The sequence below is a fragment of the Asparagus officinalis genome, chromosome 7 (genome assembly GCF_001876935.1).
Source record: "Asparagus officinalis chromosome 7, Aspof.V1, whole genome shotgun sequence".
NCBI classification, from domain to species: domain Eukaryota; kingdom Viridiplantae; phylum Streptophyta; class Magnoliopsida; order Asparagales; family Asparagaceae; genus Asparagus; species Asparagus officinalis.
In genome coordinates, this window is record NC_033800.1 from 23543092 (window position 1) to 23557694 (window position 14603).

The 14603-nt window shown below is 36.3% G+C and overlaps 1 protein-coding gene and 1 long non-coding RNA gene across 2 annotated transcripts; one reads left to right on the forward strand and one right to left on the reverse strand.

Annotated features, from left to right (window-relative positions):
• Positions 6 to 4270, reverse strand: LOC109846826 (myb-related protein 2-like; the record flags this gene model as incomplete). The annotated part of the gene is made up of 7 exons (XM_020416069.1): positions 1890 to 4270; positions 1591 to 1806; positions 1410 to 1486; positions 1264 to 1321; positions 1107 to 1191; positions 963 to 1032; positions 6 to 545 (listed from the first exon to the last, which is right to left on the reverse strand). Coding segments are annotated over exons 2-7 (1041 nt in total), but the record flags the coding sequence as incomplete, so codon positions are not given.
• On the forward strand, positions 5843 to 6599 carry LOC109848202. The gene is made up of 3 exons (XR_002248729.1): positions 5843 to 6033; positions 6250 to 6349; positions 6448 to 6599. It is a non-coding gene; the product is annotated as an uncharacterized LOC109848202 (long non-coding RNA).

Below are 14603 nucleotides of genomic sequence, written 5' to 3' on the forward strand. Positions count from 1 at the left end.
ATTCTCCCACTGCCTTCTTTTTCTCTTTGGGGTGTAATGTTCATTGATAAAATACTAGGATCTCTCGGGACTGAGAAAATCGTCCTTTCTGGTTCTTTCACTATTGTTGAAGAAAACATCTTTTGGTCATTCAAGTCTTCACACCATGCAGATTGAGACTGGTCAAGCCGCATGTCATCTCCCGTTTGTTGTGTGTAGAGGGGTGGGTTTCCATGAAATGCTCTCAACCCTATACTTATATTGTGTATTTCTTGGTCCTTCTGTGATCCTTCACATGAGGTTAGGCAACTATCAATTGAACAATCTGCAAGTTGGGCTTGGTGTGGTTGCAGCGTGTGTAAACTTGAAATTTCCTCCACACCAGGAAACGCACTGCTAAAACATTCATTTGAAACTTTGGAGACGAGTTCCGACAGTTGCACTTTGGCAGCCTCGAGTCCTGCAGAACCCAAGTTTTGCTTCCCCAAAGTCTCTTGGGCTTTCTCCAGCACTGATTGTAAATATTTTCCCTGTGCCTCTATTCTCAGCTGCAAGTGTCTTTGCACCTGTCAATATCAAAAATGTTTTATTTTTCAGTTAGGGAACAGTGAGTTTTTTTTGTCGATAGAATTGAACGAACTAAATGTTTGAAATTCTGCAACACTTATTGTGAGTCTCTGGAAACATAATTACATTAAATTTATTGAAAATCTTGTCAAATAATCTACTCGAACAAAAGTTTGACTATCTAAACCGAAGAGCTAAATGGGATATTCCTATATGTATTTAGATGTCAATTCAGATGAATTGGGATTATTCAGTTCCTCACTAAATCCAATATGGGTTTCTAATGGAAACAGCCAAACAGGAAAACATAGCTTAATTTGGTTCATGACTAAAAGAAAGCATTCTGGTGTCCCAATTCTTTTGAAATTGTTTTACTCCCGTTTTGTTAACCTGAAAAGGTGACTTCAATGGCTTACCTCAAGCTGTTCGTGAAGCCTTCTTTGCACTTCAATTTGCATCTGAAGTGCCTCATTGATGTGAATGGTCCTGAGGTTCAGACGTACATTGTTTATTCCAACTTTGATCTTCAATTAAAAAAAAATTATTATATTGATTCTTACTTGTTTGGCTGGACTCCCATGTTCATGTTGCCTGCGAGCCCATTGTCTTCAGGTATCCTATCTGCTACTTGAGTACAACCTACAGCTGAAACCAAGAATCCATGTTATACCACATGCATTATCCACTGAAGAAAATGAAATTCAGAGAGCCTCTTACCATTCTTTGGGGACCCAGTATTAGCCTGAGACTGTAGATTTTTACCAAGTCTGTACTTCTGCAGGCGAATAGTCAATTTAGTAACCTGTTAACGAAACTGATAATAACTTCAGAGCAAGGATTTGCTATTATTAGCCTATTAGTACCTGAAGATGACTTTTTAGATGATAAAGAGTTAATCCTGGGATTCCCATGAGCCTCATTACAGTTTTGGGAGTCGCCTCTGCAAAATGAGGATTTTCAAATTAGTAACATTATGTCTTTAGTTTGTCACTCAGCCAAAGCATGCTTTTGGATCTGTGCTTTCCATCTCCTTTGTATACTTACTATCTGCTCCTCCAAGTTGATTTACTGCCTCGATAAATCGTTCATGGAGCTCTGGGGTCCATTTCAATCTCGGCTTAGCATCAGTCGAGAGAACGAGTCCTGACTCTCCTTGTACAGTTCCTCCTTGTAGAAATAAATGTCTTTCTGAAGGAAAAGCTGTCCGTGAAGAAACTAAATTGTTGCTACCTTGATGGTGATGATGATTGTACATTTTCCCTGCACATGGAAAGACAACCATATCAGAGTCGGCTAAAATTAGCATGTTAAACTCAAAGTGACACGGGGAAGAATGATCTTACCTATGATTTAACTCTTCCCTTTTCTTGTTTGCTATCTTTATCCACGTAAAATCTGTGCCTCTTACGCCTTAATTTGCTTCTATGCTGTCAGCTGACGGTTTCTGGAAAACCAAGACTTGGGTATCTTTATGTCCTAAATGCTCATATTGCCTATAAAATGAACTAAAGCTTCTCAGCCTTCACTTCACGATGGTGAGGTTGTATTCGAGCTCTCTTTATAAGGAAGTTTGAAGAATCTTTGAAACGGAACACTCAACCTAATCCAATCTTCCCAGGAACTCAAAAAGAGATCTTGTCCTTCTCACTTTAGGTATCTGTGGACCCCTCACCTGCAACTTTTTACTGTCAATTCTCAGGCCAAACACTTCCATTCTTATTCTGCACTGAAGTCTTTTTAGCAGAGCAGCTTTCACCTGTCATCTATGTGGAGGAATAGGTCCATCGAAATCCCTTCTTTACATGAATTGGTCCCTGAAAGTAAAAGAAGGAACCTTATTCTCTTGAAGAGAATTTTTGTGAGCTAAAGGCTGTCATCTGATGGCTTCATAGCTTGCAAAAGTACCAGATTCTGAAGCTGTTCGTAAGAATTCAGCGCTTGGGTCCCTAGCACGTGGAAACATTGTTTTGTTTCTGAACTGGAATGGACTCGTCTGGGGTTGATTCATGATGCTTAGAGGATCCTGATCAAGGTCCAGAGCAATATAAGTTAATGCAATGGGTATAGATTCTGCATTGGGACCACGAGATAGGAGTGGATTAGAACTCAGGCATTTCAGGTTTTTAGTTGCTGATAGGAAAAGGTTTGAAGAATCCATTGACTGGATGCATTCGAGAAACAGAATTAGATACATCTTTTAAAAACAGAAATATTGTTCTTTGAGTTGATGCTCTCTTGGGAATGCCATAAAGCAAGGAATGGAATATAGAATGAGCATGTGATTCTCTTTTGTCTCCTCTGTCAAGTTTGGTACTTATTCAACTAGGCGCGCTGAAGAAAAGAAGGGAAGGGAACCCACAGCCTATCATTGCCGAGAAGTTAGAATTTTCCCACTTGGGTTTAGACTGTCTAACAAAATTGAAGAGAAATAGTGTACTTGTTTTCATACTTCCTCTTGTGTTTAGGACCACTTGTCCTTCGTTAGCTTTGTTTGGGTATCTTTCGGTGTTCCATATATAAACCCATATGTCCGACTAATGTTTTCGTCTACTTCAAATATATATTGGCTGCATAATTATGTTTGTCTGAGCACATTTCTGTACTTCTTTGTATGCAGGGTCTGAGATTGGGACATGAGAATATTCTGCTTATATATGCTTTCTCCACCCACTTTACTTGTGAGCTTTTTACATGTGTAATTGTAAGGTAGTCATCAGTAACATATTACTTTCGTGGATTCATTTCAGGTTCTTGGTTTTGTTACTTGTTTAGAGAATTTAGGGAAGAAAGGTAAACCAGTATTACAGGGTAATGACTTGTCCTTAAACCACCATATCGAGAACTGCATGTTGTTTAATGTTCATCCCTATGACATACATGCATGTTTGTTTGTATATATGTTTGTACGTAGATATGCATATATTTATCTGCATCATATGCGTGTAGTGTAGTATGTATAAGAAACAAATGCATATCCTTGCATGTTTATGCTAATTTTATGCGCAAGTTACCAGTTATGCTTGGGAGCTTGAAGGAATGACAATAAGTAAAGCAGCTAAGACCACACGCCTTGTATTGTTTTCTGTGGTGAAGCATATCCTGCAAAGATTAGATATATGCTCCTGATTACGAAGAGACATTGAAATGATAATTTCGATTAATAGATGCTTTGTGTCTGTTCCACCTGTTTAAGTGCGACCAACTAGCCCAAATGCACATCTTGATATTTTTATATTCCAGGCCTGATATGATTCTCTTGAATTGTAAACAAAGAGTACGAGATTGGCACAAATATGTTCCTTATCACAACATACCACATTTGGGGTCATGGCGAATATCTCACTAGCAGGAGCTTCATTTAATATGCAACAGTTATGTCCAAGTGTTCAGAGCTCCTATCATATGCTGATGTTTCTATATCACTCATTATCGCATATGTTCGCTGCCTCTTCCTCCATGGAAACAATCATATGTTGATAAATTCTCCCCTTGAGCAAAGCTGAAGGAATCTGTGTCCTCCAAGGAAAAGAATATTTTGTAAGGAGTTCATGTCTATTTTACTCCTTTTCTCCGCTCAATACTGGAGTGTTTCTGGTGAGACACTGTGCATCTGCATTGTTTTACAGTGTTCATTATTGTTGAAATCTATTGCGGAAAATGAAATTAATATACTTATATGCAGAGAAACACTTCCACAGTGATCATAATGAAAAACCATATGCTTGTTAAATTATTTGTTTCTTGTTATAGTTTCTTTTATTCCTTTCTTTTCTTTCTGGTATCGAATATGGACGTGGAGCGTGATGACTTGCTCTTATACATTAGCCTGTGCTTTAGGAGTATTCTTATTCCTATTCTTCTTATATTCTTTATAAGAAATTTGATATTGTTGAATTTTATTTTGCTATCATAGCCAAAATACTTGGAAAAAAGGGTGGTGAGGATTGGGAATCCATATTTCATGCGCATGGAATTAGGATTTTGGAATCTCAAATCGGTAGGCGCCCACCATAAAATAAAAAAAAAAGGCAAAAAAGGGAGAAATTAAATCAAAAGAAGCATCTATCCGTTGCTATTGATGCTTTCTTTTGAACCTACTTGGTCAAAAACTGTAGGCTTATTCTTTGCCCCTAGCAACAAAAGATGAGTTGCCATATCTCAAACTTGATAGGCTGAAATAACTCACTAAAGAGCCACTCTAATTATCATCGTTCAGCTCAAGGGCTCTTTATCTATCTATGTGTGTTTAGATTTTGAGTTGGACATTTCTCTTTTGCTTGGTCTAGTTTGAAACATGTGATTAAAAGCACTATAGTTTTCTCTCTTTCATTTTTCCCCCCTCTTGCAAAGTCAGTAGTCCCATCTCAAGCCTAGGATCCTTAATCAAATTCCTCAATTTACTGGTGATTGTTGACGTAGGACTTACAAACAATATTTTTAAGAAGTTTGAGATTATTGGTAGAGCGCTTGCTTGTAATGCGAGAAAAACATATGCTACACGTAAACTTGATTTAATAATTACAGAAATAAATGCACAACACTTAAAAAGAGTGTTTCTATGCGGACCATTGAGCAGGGAGCGAGCTCACCGGACCATTATTCTCCTTTATGTTTAATTTATGTTCAATTCATACCTGCTTATAATTTAATGTATGTTCAATTCATATATGCTTATATTAACTTTGTACCCAGGAATATAGAATACAGTACGAAGCAAGCAAGGCATACTTTCTGCTGTACCATATCTATATTGGATCCAAAGACAAAGGATGAGGAGAAATGATTGTGGATTGTCCTGCAATTAGTTGCTACACACCTAGAAGAACTCAATTCTAAGCCCTGATCTAGTTAAAAAAATATAGGGTACGAATTAAATAAACCACATTGGCTCTTCACCTAGTCAGTGTGGGACTAAATGGAGACGCTTCCACATCTTGGCGCCACCGTTGGATATCTCCATTTTGACTTTGCATTAAACTAGTTTCCAAGAGCACCATGGGGCATACGCCGCTCCGATAGGAGACCATGTAGCACAAACCACCCCTTCGCTGTCATTACCATTCGCAAGCGGTCTGTGCTACACGGCCTCCTCCTATTGGTGTGGTGTATGCCACATTGATGTTCATGGAGCAGTGGCTAAGATTTTTTTTTTTTAAAAAACTTTTTTCTAGCGCAAGCTGGCCGAAGCATTTGAAAGCTTCAAATCCCTGACTGAGCACTGCAACCCTCTTTTGTAAAATCTCATCTGTTTAGTTCCGGGGGGGGGGGAAGAAAAAAAAATGCTTCTAATTTGTTCAAATTCCTGACTGAACACTGCAATCCTCTTTTGTAAATGTGTAATTCTTCTCAAGCATCTGATCCTTCTCTGATTTGTACTTGGTAGGATCTCTCGACAGGAGGTTTTTCTTAATTTGGGGTGTGGATGAAGAATATAACTTATATAGTGGTCACTATGCCAACATCTTTTGTGGTGAAAGCCAATAAAAGGTGAGGGCAGCTTTCATGCAGCATCTCTTCCCTTGATTAGAGGGAGATTGTGGAACCATATTCAATATTCCCTCCACAAACTAAGGTGATAAGCAGAATACAAATGCAAAAAGCATGCAAAAATGGGAATTACAGTAGCAATATAAGTAACAATATAAGACAGATCTATATAGGTGTCATAGTTTTAATTTTTATTTTATTTTTTCCTTATTGTAGATAAAGCACCTCTAAAATGACTGAAACCACGGGAGTGATGCGAATGTTCATTGATTCTCACTTTCACTATAAATGGAGAGTTAATATGGATTTGTTAAAGGTATGTGTTGTTTTCCTCTATTATCTAGTTTTTAGGAGTGATTTTTTCTAGGTCTTCGACAAATGATACCAAAATCAACCTCATCTTCTTCTTTGCAGGAGAGAAAAAAAAAGGGAAAAATGCTTCCATCCCCCAAAAGCCAAGTGAACATGCTTCCCATCCTCAGGACTTGGTCAATGGGCGTTTTACCCCTAAAAATAAAGAATCTGTTCTCTGAGCCCCCAAAACACAAAACCCAATACATTAAAACATGTGAAGACCATAATACCCTTCTCTCTCTCTTTCTTTTTTTATTAAAATATGATGGGGATTATTTTATTATTTTTATTTTCTCTCTCTCTTTATCATGATGTACCAAGAGGATAGTTGAAATGATTGATGAGGATTATTTTATTATTTTTGTTTTTTATTATTTTGGTTGTTTGTATTGGGATGTTGTTAAAGTTACGGGTTGATTGTTAAGGTTGCGGGTTGGTTGTTAAGGTTAATGGTTTGTTGTTAAGGTTATGAATCCTCTCTCTCTCTCTTTCTTTTTTTATTAAAATATGATGGGGATTATTTTATTTTTTTATTTTTTTTTCTCTCTTTATCATGATGTACCAAGAGGATAGTTGAAATGATTGATGAGGATTATTTTATTATTTTCGTTTTTTATTATTTTGGTTGTTTGTATTGGGAGGTTGTTAAAGTTACGGGTTGATTGTTAAGGTTACAGGTTGGTTGTTAAGGTTAAGGGTTTGTTGTTAAGGTTATGAATCCTCTCTCTCTCTTTTTTTTTATTAAAATATGATGAGGATTATTTTATTATTTTTGTTTTCTCTCTCTCTTTATCATGATGTACCAAGAGGATAGTTGAAATGATTGATGAGGATTATTTTATTATTTTCGTTTTTTATTATTTTGGTTGTTTGTATTGGGAGGTTGTTAAAGTTACGGGTTGATTGTTAAGGTTACGGGTTGGTTGTTAAGGTTAAGGGTTTGTTGTTAAGGTTGTGAATCCTTTCTCTCTCTTTCTTTTTTTATTAAAATATGATGGGGATTATTTTATTATTTTTATTTTCTCTCTCTCTTTATCATGATATACCAAGAGGATAGCTGAAATGATTAATGAGGATTATTTTATCATTTTTGTTTTTTATTAACCTTAACAATTAAACCCGTAACCTTAACAACAAATCTGTAACCTACACAACAAACCCGTAACCTTAATAACAAACCCTTAACCTTAACAACCAACCCGTAACATTAACAATCAATGCATAACCTTTACAACCAACCATTATCCTTAACAACGAATATTCTAAAAATACAAAAAGAATAAAAAAATAAAAATAATAAAATAATAATCCTCTTTAATCATTTTATATCATCAAAGAAACATCATGATAGAGAGAGAGAGAGAGAGAGAGACAGAGAGAGGATTCACAACCTTAACAACCAACCCTTAACCTTAACAATCAACCCGTAACTTTAACAACCTCCCAATACAAACAACCAAAATAATAAAAAACAAAAATAATAAAATAATCCTCATCAATCATTTCAACTATCCTCTTGGTACATCATGATAAAGAGAGAGAAAAAACAAAAATAATAAAATAATCTCCATCATATTTTAATAAAAAAAGAAAGAGAGAGAGAGAGAGGATTCATAACCTTAACAACAAACCCTTAACCTTAACAATCAACCCGTAACCTTAACAATCAACCCGTAACTTTAACAACCTCCCAATACAAACAACCAAAATAATAAAAACGAAAATAATAAAATAATCCTCATCAATCATTTCAACTATCCTCTTGGTACATCATGATAAAGAGAGAGAAAACAAAAATAATAAAATAATCTCCATCATATTTTAATAAAAAAAGAGAGAGAGAGAGAGAGGATTCATAACCTTAACAACAAACCCTTAACCTTAACAACCAACCCGTAACCTTAACAATCAACCCGTAACTTTAACAACCTCCCAATACAAACAACGAAAATAATAAAAAATAAAAATAATAAAATAATCATCATCAATCATTTCAACTATCCTCTTGGTACATCATGATAAAGAGAGAGAGAGAGAGAGAGAGAGAGAAATAATAAAATAATCCTCATCATATTTTAATAAAAAAAAGAAAGAGAGAGAGAAGGGTATTATGGTCTTCACATGTTTTAATGTCTTGGGTTTTGTGTTTTGGGGGTTCAGAGAACACAATCTTTATTTTTAGGGGTAAAACACACATTGACTAAGTCTTGGGGGTGGGAAGCACGTTCACTTGGCTTTTGGGGGCTGGAAGCATTTTTCCCAAAAAAAAATAATAGAAGAAATATTGGGCGCTACGTGGGCACCAAGGTGGCATAAATTTTGGAAAAAATCGCGAGCTTTCTTAGTTAGTGAAAATGCCTCGAAACTTGTTTCACCAAAATGACATCACTGATGGCAGTTAGTTTAAGTTATCATGTGTTTCATATTTGACATGTTTTGAACAATTTTGCTCTTATATTTCCTTTTTCTTAGAGTTCTTAAGATTAGAGTTGATAGATACTAGACCTTTTATCATTTATCACAAATTTTACATTTCAAAAGTTTTTCTATAATTGCGATTTTAGTAGTTTTTCTCTAATTTATAAAGTTGAGGGGGGATTTTGTGTGCAAAAACACCAAGGCTAAGGCTTAATAGTGGTTTTTCTGGTTTATCAAAAATAAAATTATAGGAACATATCATGTTTACTGTTTCGACCAAAACCATAACAATTTATTGCCCTACAAATAGGTTAAGTTTTGTTTGGAGAAATCCGTATGTTATAGTGAGTCTACTCACCGTTTCACTAAAACAAAGCTCAATATTTGCTACTTTATTATATTCATATTGAGATATTCATGTCGTGTTGGTCTGGGAAAAGGGAAAAACAATATTATTTAGTTTTTTTAATAGGAGTGCAATATTTTAGCTTTTGATCATGTTAAAAACTATGGTTAATAGCATATATACTCCTTAGATCATGGATATTCACACACATGCGCACACAAAAAGAAAAAAACCTTAGGATTTGCAAAATTGCCCCTCAAATGATTAATTTTGAAAAAAATCCCCCCTAATCAATCAATCATAAACTTTTACATGTTAATTTGCAACTGCAATGTAAAAATTATCCAAAAAAAGTCAGATATCTACTCATCCAGTTAATAATTTGTTGATTGTAAGGTAACCCCCCAAAGTTGTTGATTTGGAGGGTAGTTTGGATAATAAGATTTGTGGGGTTTTATAAATATCCATTTTAAGGGCTATATATGCAAATAACCCTTAAAACTATTCACAAACTTCGAGTCTGTGATGCTAAGAGGGGGGAAATTTGAAGTTCACCGATAACAGACATGGAAGTGTGTTAACCACTAATTAAAACAAAAGTGTGTTAACCACATCTCAAAATCATGTTAAGGCTATTTTTTATTTTTTATTTTTTTACTTATGTTATTCAACAAATGTGAGCACGTTATCAAAGTACACAGTAACAATCTCAGAATCAACCCAAGGTAATCTCTGGTCAAAATTCATCAAATGCCTTCATTTGCAAAGGCCTTTGATTTCTTATTATATATTCTCAACAAAAACGGAACCAATTTTTGGATCAAATAATGCAGAATCGACCCTTTTATATTCTAAGTCACAAAAATAAAAGGGCTTTGCTTCGGTGCTCCTAAAATCGTTTATTAATTTATTTTTAAAAAAGGGTAAATAAAAAACAAAAAAAATCTTCGTCCCCACCAATTTCTCATCCACAGAATTCCATCAAACGCGTATAAATCCGTTTAAATAGAATCATAGGTGAATTACACTAAGAAAATTCCTCAATAAAGATATCAACAAGAAATCTAACATGTGATTGAATGCGATACAAGGAAATTGGATCCGAAGAAAATCGACCATCAACCATGTTGATGAACTTAAACAAAGCAATCATGTTCATTCAAAATCTCAGTTGTTTAGTTGAAAATTAATCGAATGAAGGTTCCCAAGGCCTAAGAGAAAGCCAATTAATGCCGGACTCATACATACAGTTCCTCCATGCAAAAAGAATTTATTTCCAGTCAGATTGGCCTGGTGGCGACACTCATGATCTCGGGCTCAATACTCTAGAGAAAGAAGACGCTCGTATGAAGTATTTCATAGGATCGATGACCATATCAAAAATTAAATTCCATTAGGTTTGGCCATTCGCGCAATGAATTAGGGAATTGGAGAAGAAAACCACGTCAAAAAAATAAAGACTCCGGGAGTTTTTCATTAGTTGGAGAATTCTAACTACTTCCTATTTATCTTCTTATTTATACTTCCTAAAATAACCTTTTTATCTAAGTGAAATTACTTTTTTGGGTGTGGAACTACTGTCAACTACCTTATCCCTCAAATTTAGAATGTGAGAGAGATTTTTAAGGAAACAAACTATACCAACTGCTTGGGAGCACCGAAGCTGTTGGCAAAATAAAAAGGAGAAAAATAGGGAAATGTGATATTTTCCCTTTTTTTTGTTTTTGTTTTTTGTTTTTACTCATAAACTTAGATCACTTCATACGCGTCTGCAATCAGCTGTATTTTTTGAGCAAACTTTGGAGAGCCACCTTTAAGAGGAATAGCATTAGAGACCTGCAACAAGATTACAGATTTCATGTTAAATGCAAAAGGCTATGTAACAATCACTATTGAACAAAATGTATAGTTTAAGAAAAAAATGTATATGAGCTGATAGCCCATTTTGCAACATAGGCTGTCAGCTCAATGCCATGTGAGTACTCCTGCTAGTCACATAGGGGTGGGGCTCACATGGCAGCGAGTTGGTAACTCATTTTGCAAAATGAGCTGCCAGCTCATACCCATTAACCCAGTATTCTCTAGTTTCAACGTCTCGATAATGATCGGCATTTTCCTCATCAGTCTATTGGATTCAAGAAAAACCGGAGAAGATTGTTGAGTTCTAGTCTGTAGAGAATCATCGTTAAAACAATAAAGTAGAGGATCTGATTGCCAAGAAAAACTTACAGTTTATAACAACAGTATAATTGCATAACCAAATCATCAAAAGACATAAAGAGGAATAATAAAATGTAAATCTTTTGGCTAGTTTAAGAAAACAGCCCTTACTTTTGGGAGTTTGCAGATAAACCCTTAATTATTTTAATTCCATAAAACCTTCTAAACTTTGAAGGGTTTTGCACATAACACCTCAACTTCTCTTATTCCACTAGAACCCGTGAAAAATTTTCACTTTAACCCCCAAGTAACACCGTCGATTCTAACTTGATACATTCCAAAAAACAGCGAAAAAAGATAAAAATACCACTCAACAGTCAAAATCGCTCTTTTATCCTTTTTACTATTTCCATTATTATTTTTAACTAATGGAGGGAATTTTTGCCCTCTTTGGTCATGAGCCTGACAAATGGCACATTAGTCTTGACAGCTTTACTTTGGGGGTTCAAAGTGAAAAATCTTCCATGGGATTTAGTGGAATATAAGAAATTCAAGGGGTTATGTACAAAACACCCTCAAAGTTCAGGAGGTTTTATGAAATTAAATTAGTTACAGGGGTTATCTGGAAAACCTCCAAATTTTAGGAGGGGTTGTTCTGAATGGGGAGTAGGATGCCAACAGCTAAATGCTGCCAATAAAACTAGGGACTTCATGGGGTAAAAAAAAGGGTGCCCCTGGGTGCATATGGTAATGATATTTTTTGAGGAAACCTTTTGAGGTCATCTTGACAGATATCTGATATTAGACTTAGTATCTCAATGACATAGCAAGTAAATGGTAAAATGTCTTGGAGAAAGTCTAGAAATTTTCCTATAAAGATGGATTGTAATGATGAAGAATTGCTCTCGGACGGAATATTTGTTCCTTAATTAGAGAAGGAAAGGGATGGCAAAATATGCTATATTTTAACATGAATGGGACAAGGTCTTGAAACTGAAGGGGACAGAATCTGCCGTCTCCGGACTTTGATTTTGCATAAGTTTGGCTTTTGGAATCCAAACTCTGTGGGATTTTGGCAACTCTTTGGCCAACTCTTTCTTCTTCAATTCTTATGCTTTTCGCACAAGAGCACGAGCGTGCACGGCACGAGCGCGGCGCCTCTAGATGTGCTCCTTCTTCGTTGAACGAGTCCTCTTGACCAGAACTCATTCCTCGGTTGATAGCTTGGAGGAAGTGTCAGCGACACGCTGCTGTAGTGACTTGGTTGCTTGACGCTTCCTTGACTCTAAGTCCGCGTAATAGCGAACTCCATCCACTTGTTCTAAGGCCTTAGCAAATTGACGGGCCTTGCGCTAGTGTTGCCTCTGACGAGCCCTCTTCGTCAGAGTTGGCGAACTTTCATTGGGCGACTCCTTAACTAGAGTTCGGCTTTGTTGGTTACCGGGACAATGTTGCGAGGTGAAGTCTCAACAACCGTTGGGCGAGAGTCATCACCCTGAGTCTTCTTTGACGTAGAAGATTGATAAACCTTCTTTGTAAACGAGATCCTCCTGCACTTACGGGGAGAAGAGGACCTTGATGAAGACGAGGAAAGATACTCCTCGAACTTAGCTTGGTCGAACTCGTATTCGACCATCGATCCGACTTGAATGATGCTCGCTACGACACTACAATCTCGACGCCGGGACTGATGGCTCCCACTGTGGTCTCCAGCATGTTTGCGTTGGGAACAAATTTCCTTGTAGTTTCCATTAAATCGTTCAATAGAAACAAATGAATGAGCTTTACACGTGTATAACTCTTCTTTATAAAGAAATAAAAGAATGTATTCCCTAGAAGCACACACAGAAACTCCTACGTAGTAGCTTCTGCTTGTGTGGGATCTTTGCCTATGTCGAGAATGCGTTATCCGTGGACCACCAAATCAATGTTCCAAATCGGATACGAAGAAGGCGAAAGTTAATGTTTCAACGAGGAAGCAAGAACTGAAGTAAATATCTTAGCAAAATAAGATGAATACTCTTGTCAAAAAAAGTCCAAGCTTGAACTCAAGGATGACACCAGAAGGCTGTTGGTATGCTTGAAAGTGGATGAGGAACTCTCTCTCTTGCTCTCAAAGTTCACCCAATTCCAGTTTGGTTCTGCTCAATTACGCCCTTGGTCATCTCCTTCTCATGCACAAGTGTGTAGAGGTGGTATATATAGCCATTGGGAGCCATAACCATCGAAAAGAAGTTGAAACACTTGGTGGTCACTGTCTCCTTTAGACGAGACAGTGTCCACTGTCTCGGCTAAAGGAGACAGTGGCAGAGCATTTGTAACCGCCGCCCCTACCTTAAATTACGTTAAACGTTGTAATTTTCGTGGGTAATGAGCATATTTTTAGGATGTAACCATCCATTAATATTAATGAACGTTCCCAAGCAGTTATAGAGCCCAATGGACCCCGCAAAACTCGATAAAACTGTCAACAAACATGAGATTCTATCTCGCAGTTGGTGAGACAACTCTCACTGTCTCGCATATGCGAGACAGTGAACACTATCTCGCAAATGCGAGACATTGGACGTTGTCTCACCAACTATGAGACAGCTCCAAGTCTCCTTTTGCACTATTTTGCGTTATTCTTTGCTTCCTTTTGTTTTGGCTAGTCCTCTCTGACTTATATAATGACGTTCTTCGTCTTCTCTTCATCTTGAGCTGTGTTTGGGACTTATAGGTAATTTTTGACATCTACACTATAGTTTGATGATCTCCTTACCAGAGCACTGATTAGATAGTTTTTATTTTCTTCAGCAACAAGCTCGTTTATGTTTCAATCGCCATGTAGGTGATTTTAGGGTTCTTTACAAGTTTTGCTTTGGATATGTCATATCTAATGCTCTTAACTTTAATTTATAGAGTTGAAAATACATTGATAGCGCAAATGAGGTTTACAAATGAACGTGTATATGAATATCAACTGCATCATTTTCTTTTTGTGGTATTAATGTACAATAATAGCAGAAGCAGACAAGTTGGAAGATATTCAAAAGAAAACTGAAAAATTCACATGATTATTTTTTTTTATTTTATTATTATTATTTTTTTTTTTTTTTGGGGGGGGGGGGGGGGGAATTAGGGAGTTGAACTTAGAAATCAGACAGGATCCGAGAGATAAGGAAATGAGAAGTACTCAATTCATAATAAGGCACTTTTACGAACATCAGATAAAACTTTGACACAGTTGGAGAAGACCCCCGTATCCTTTCTTATTTATTGAGCTCACAGAAAAGAGATTTCATTCCTCATT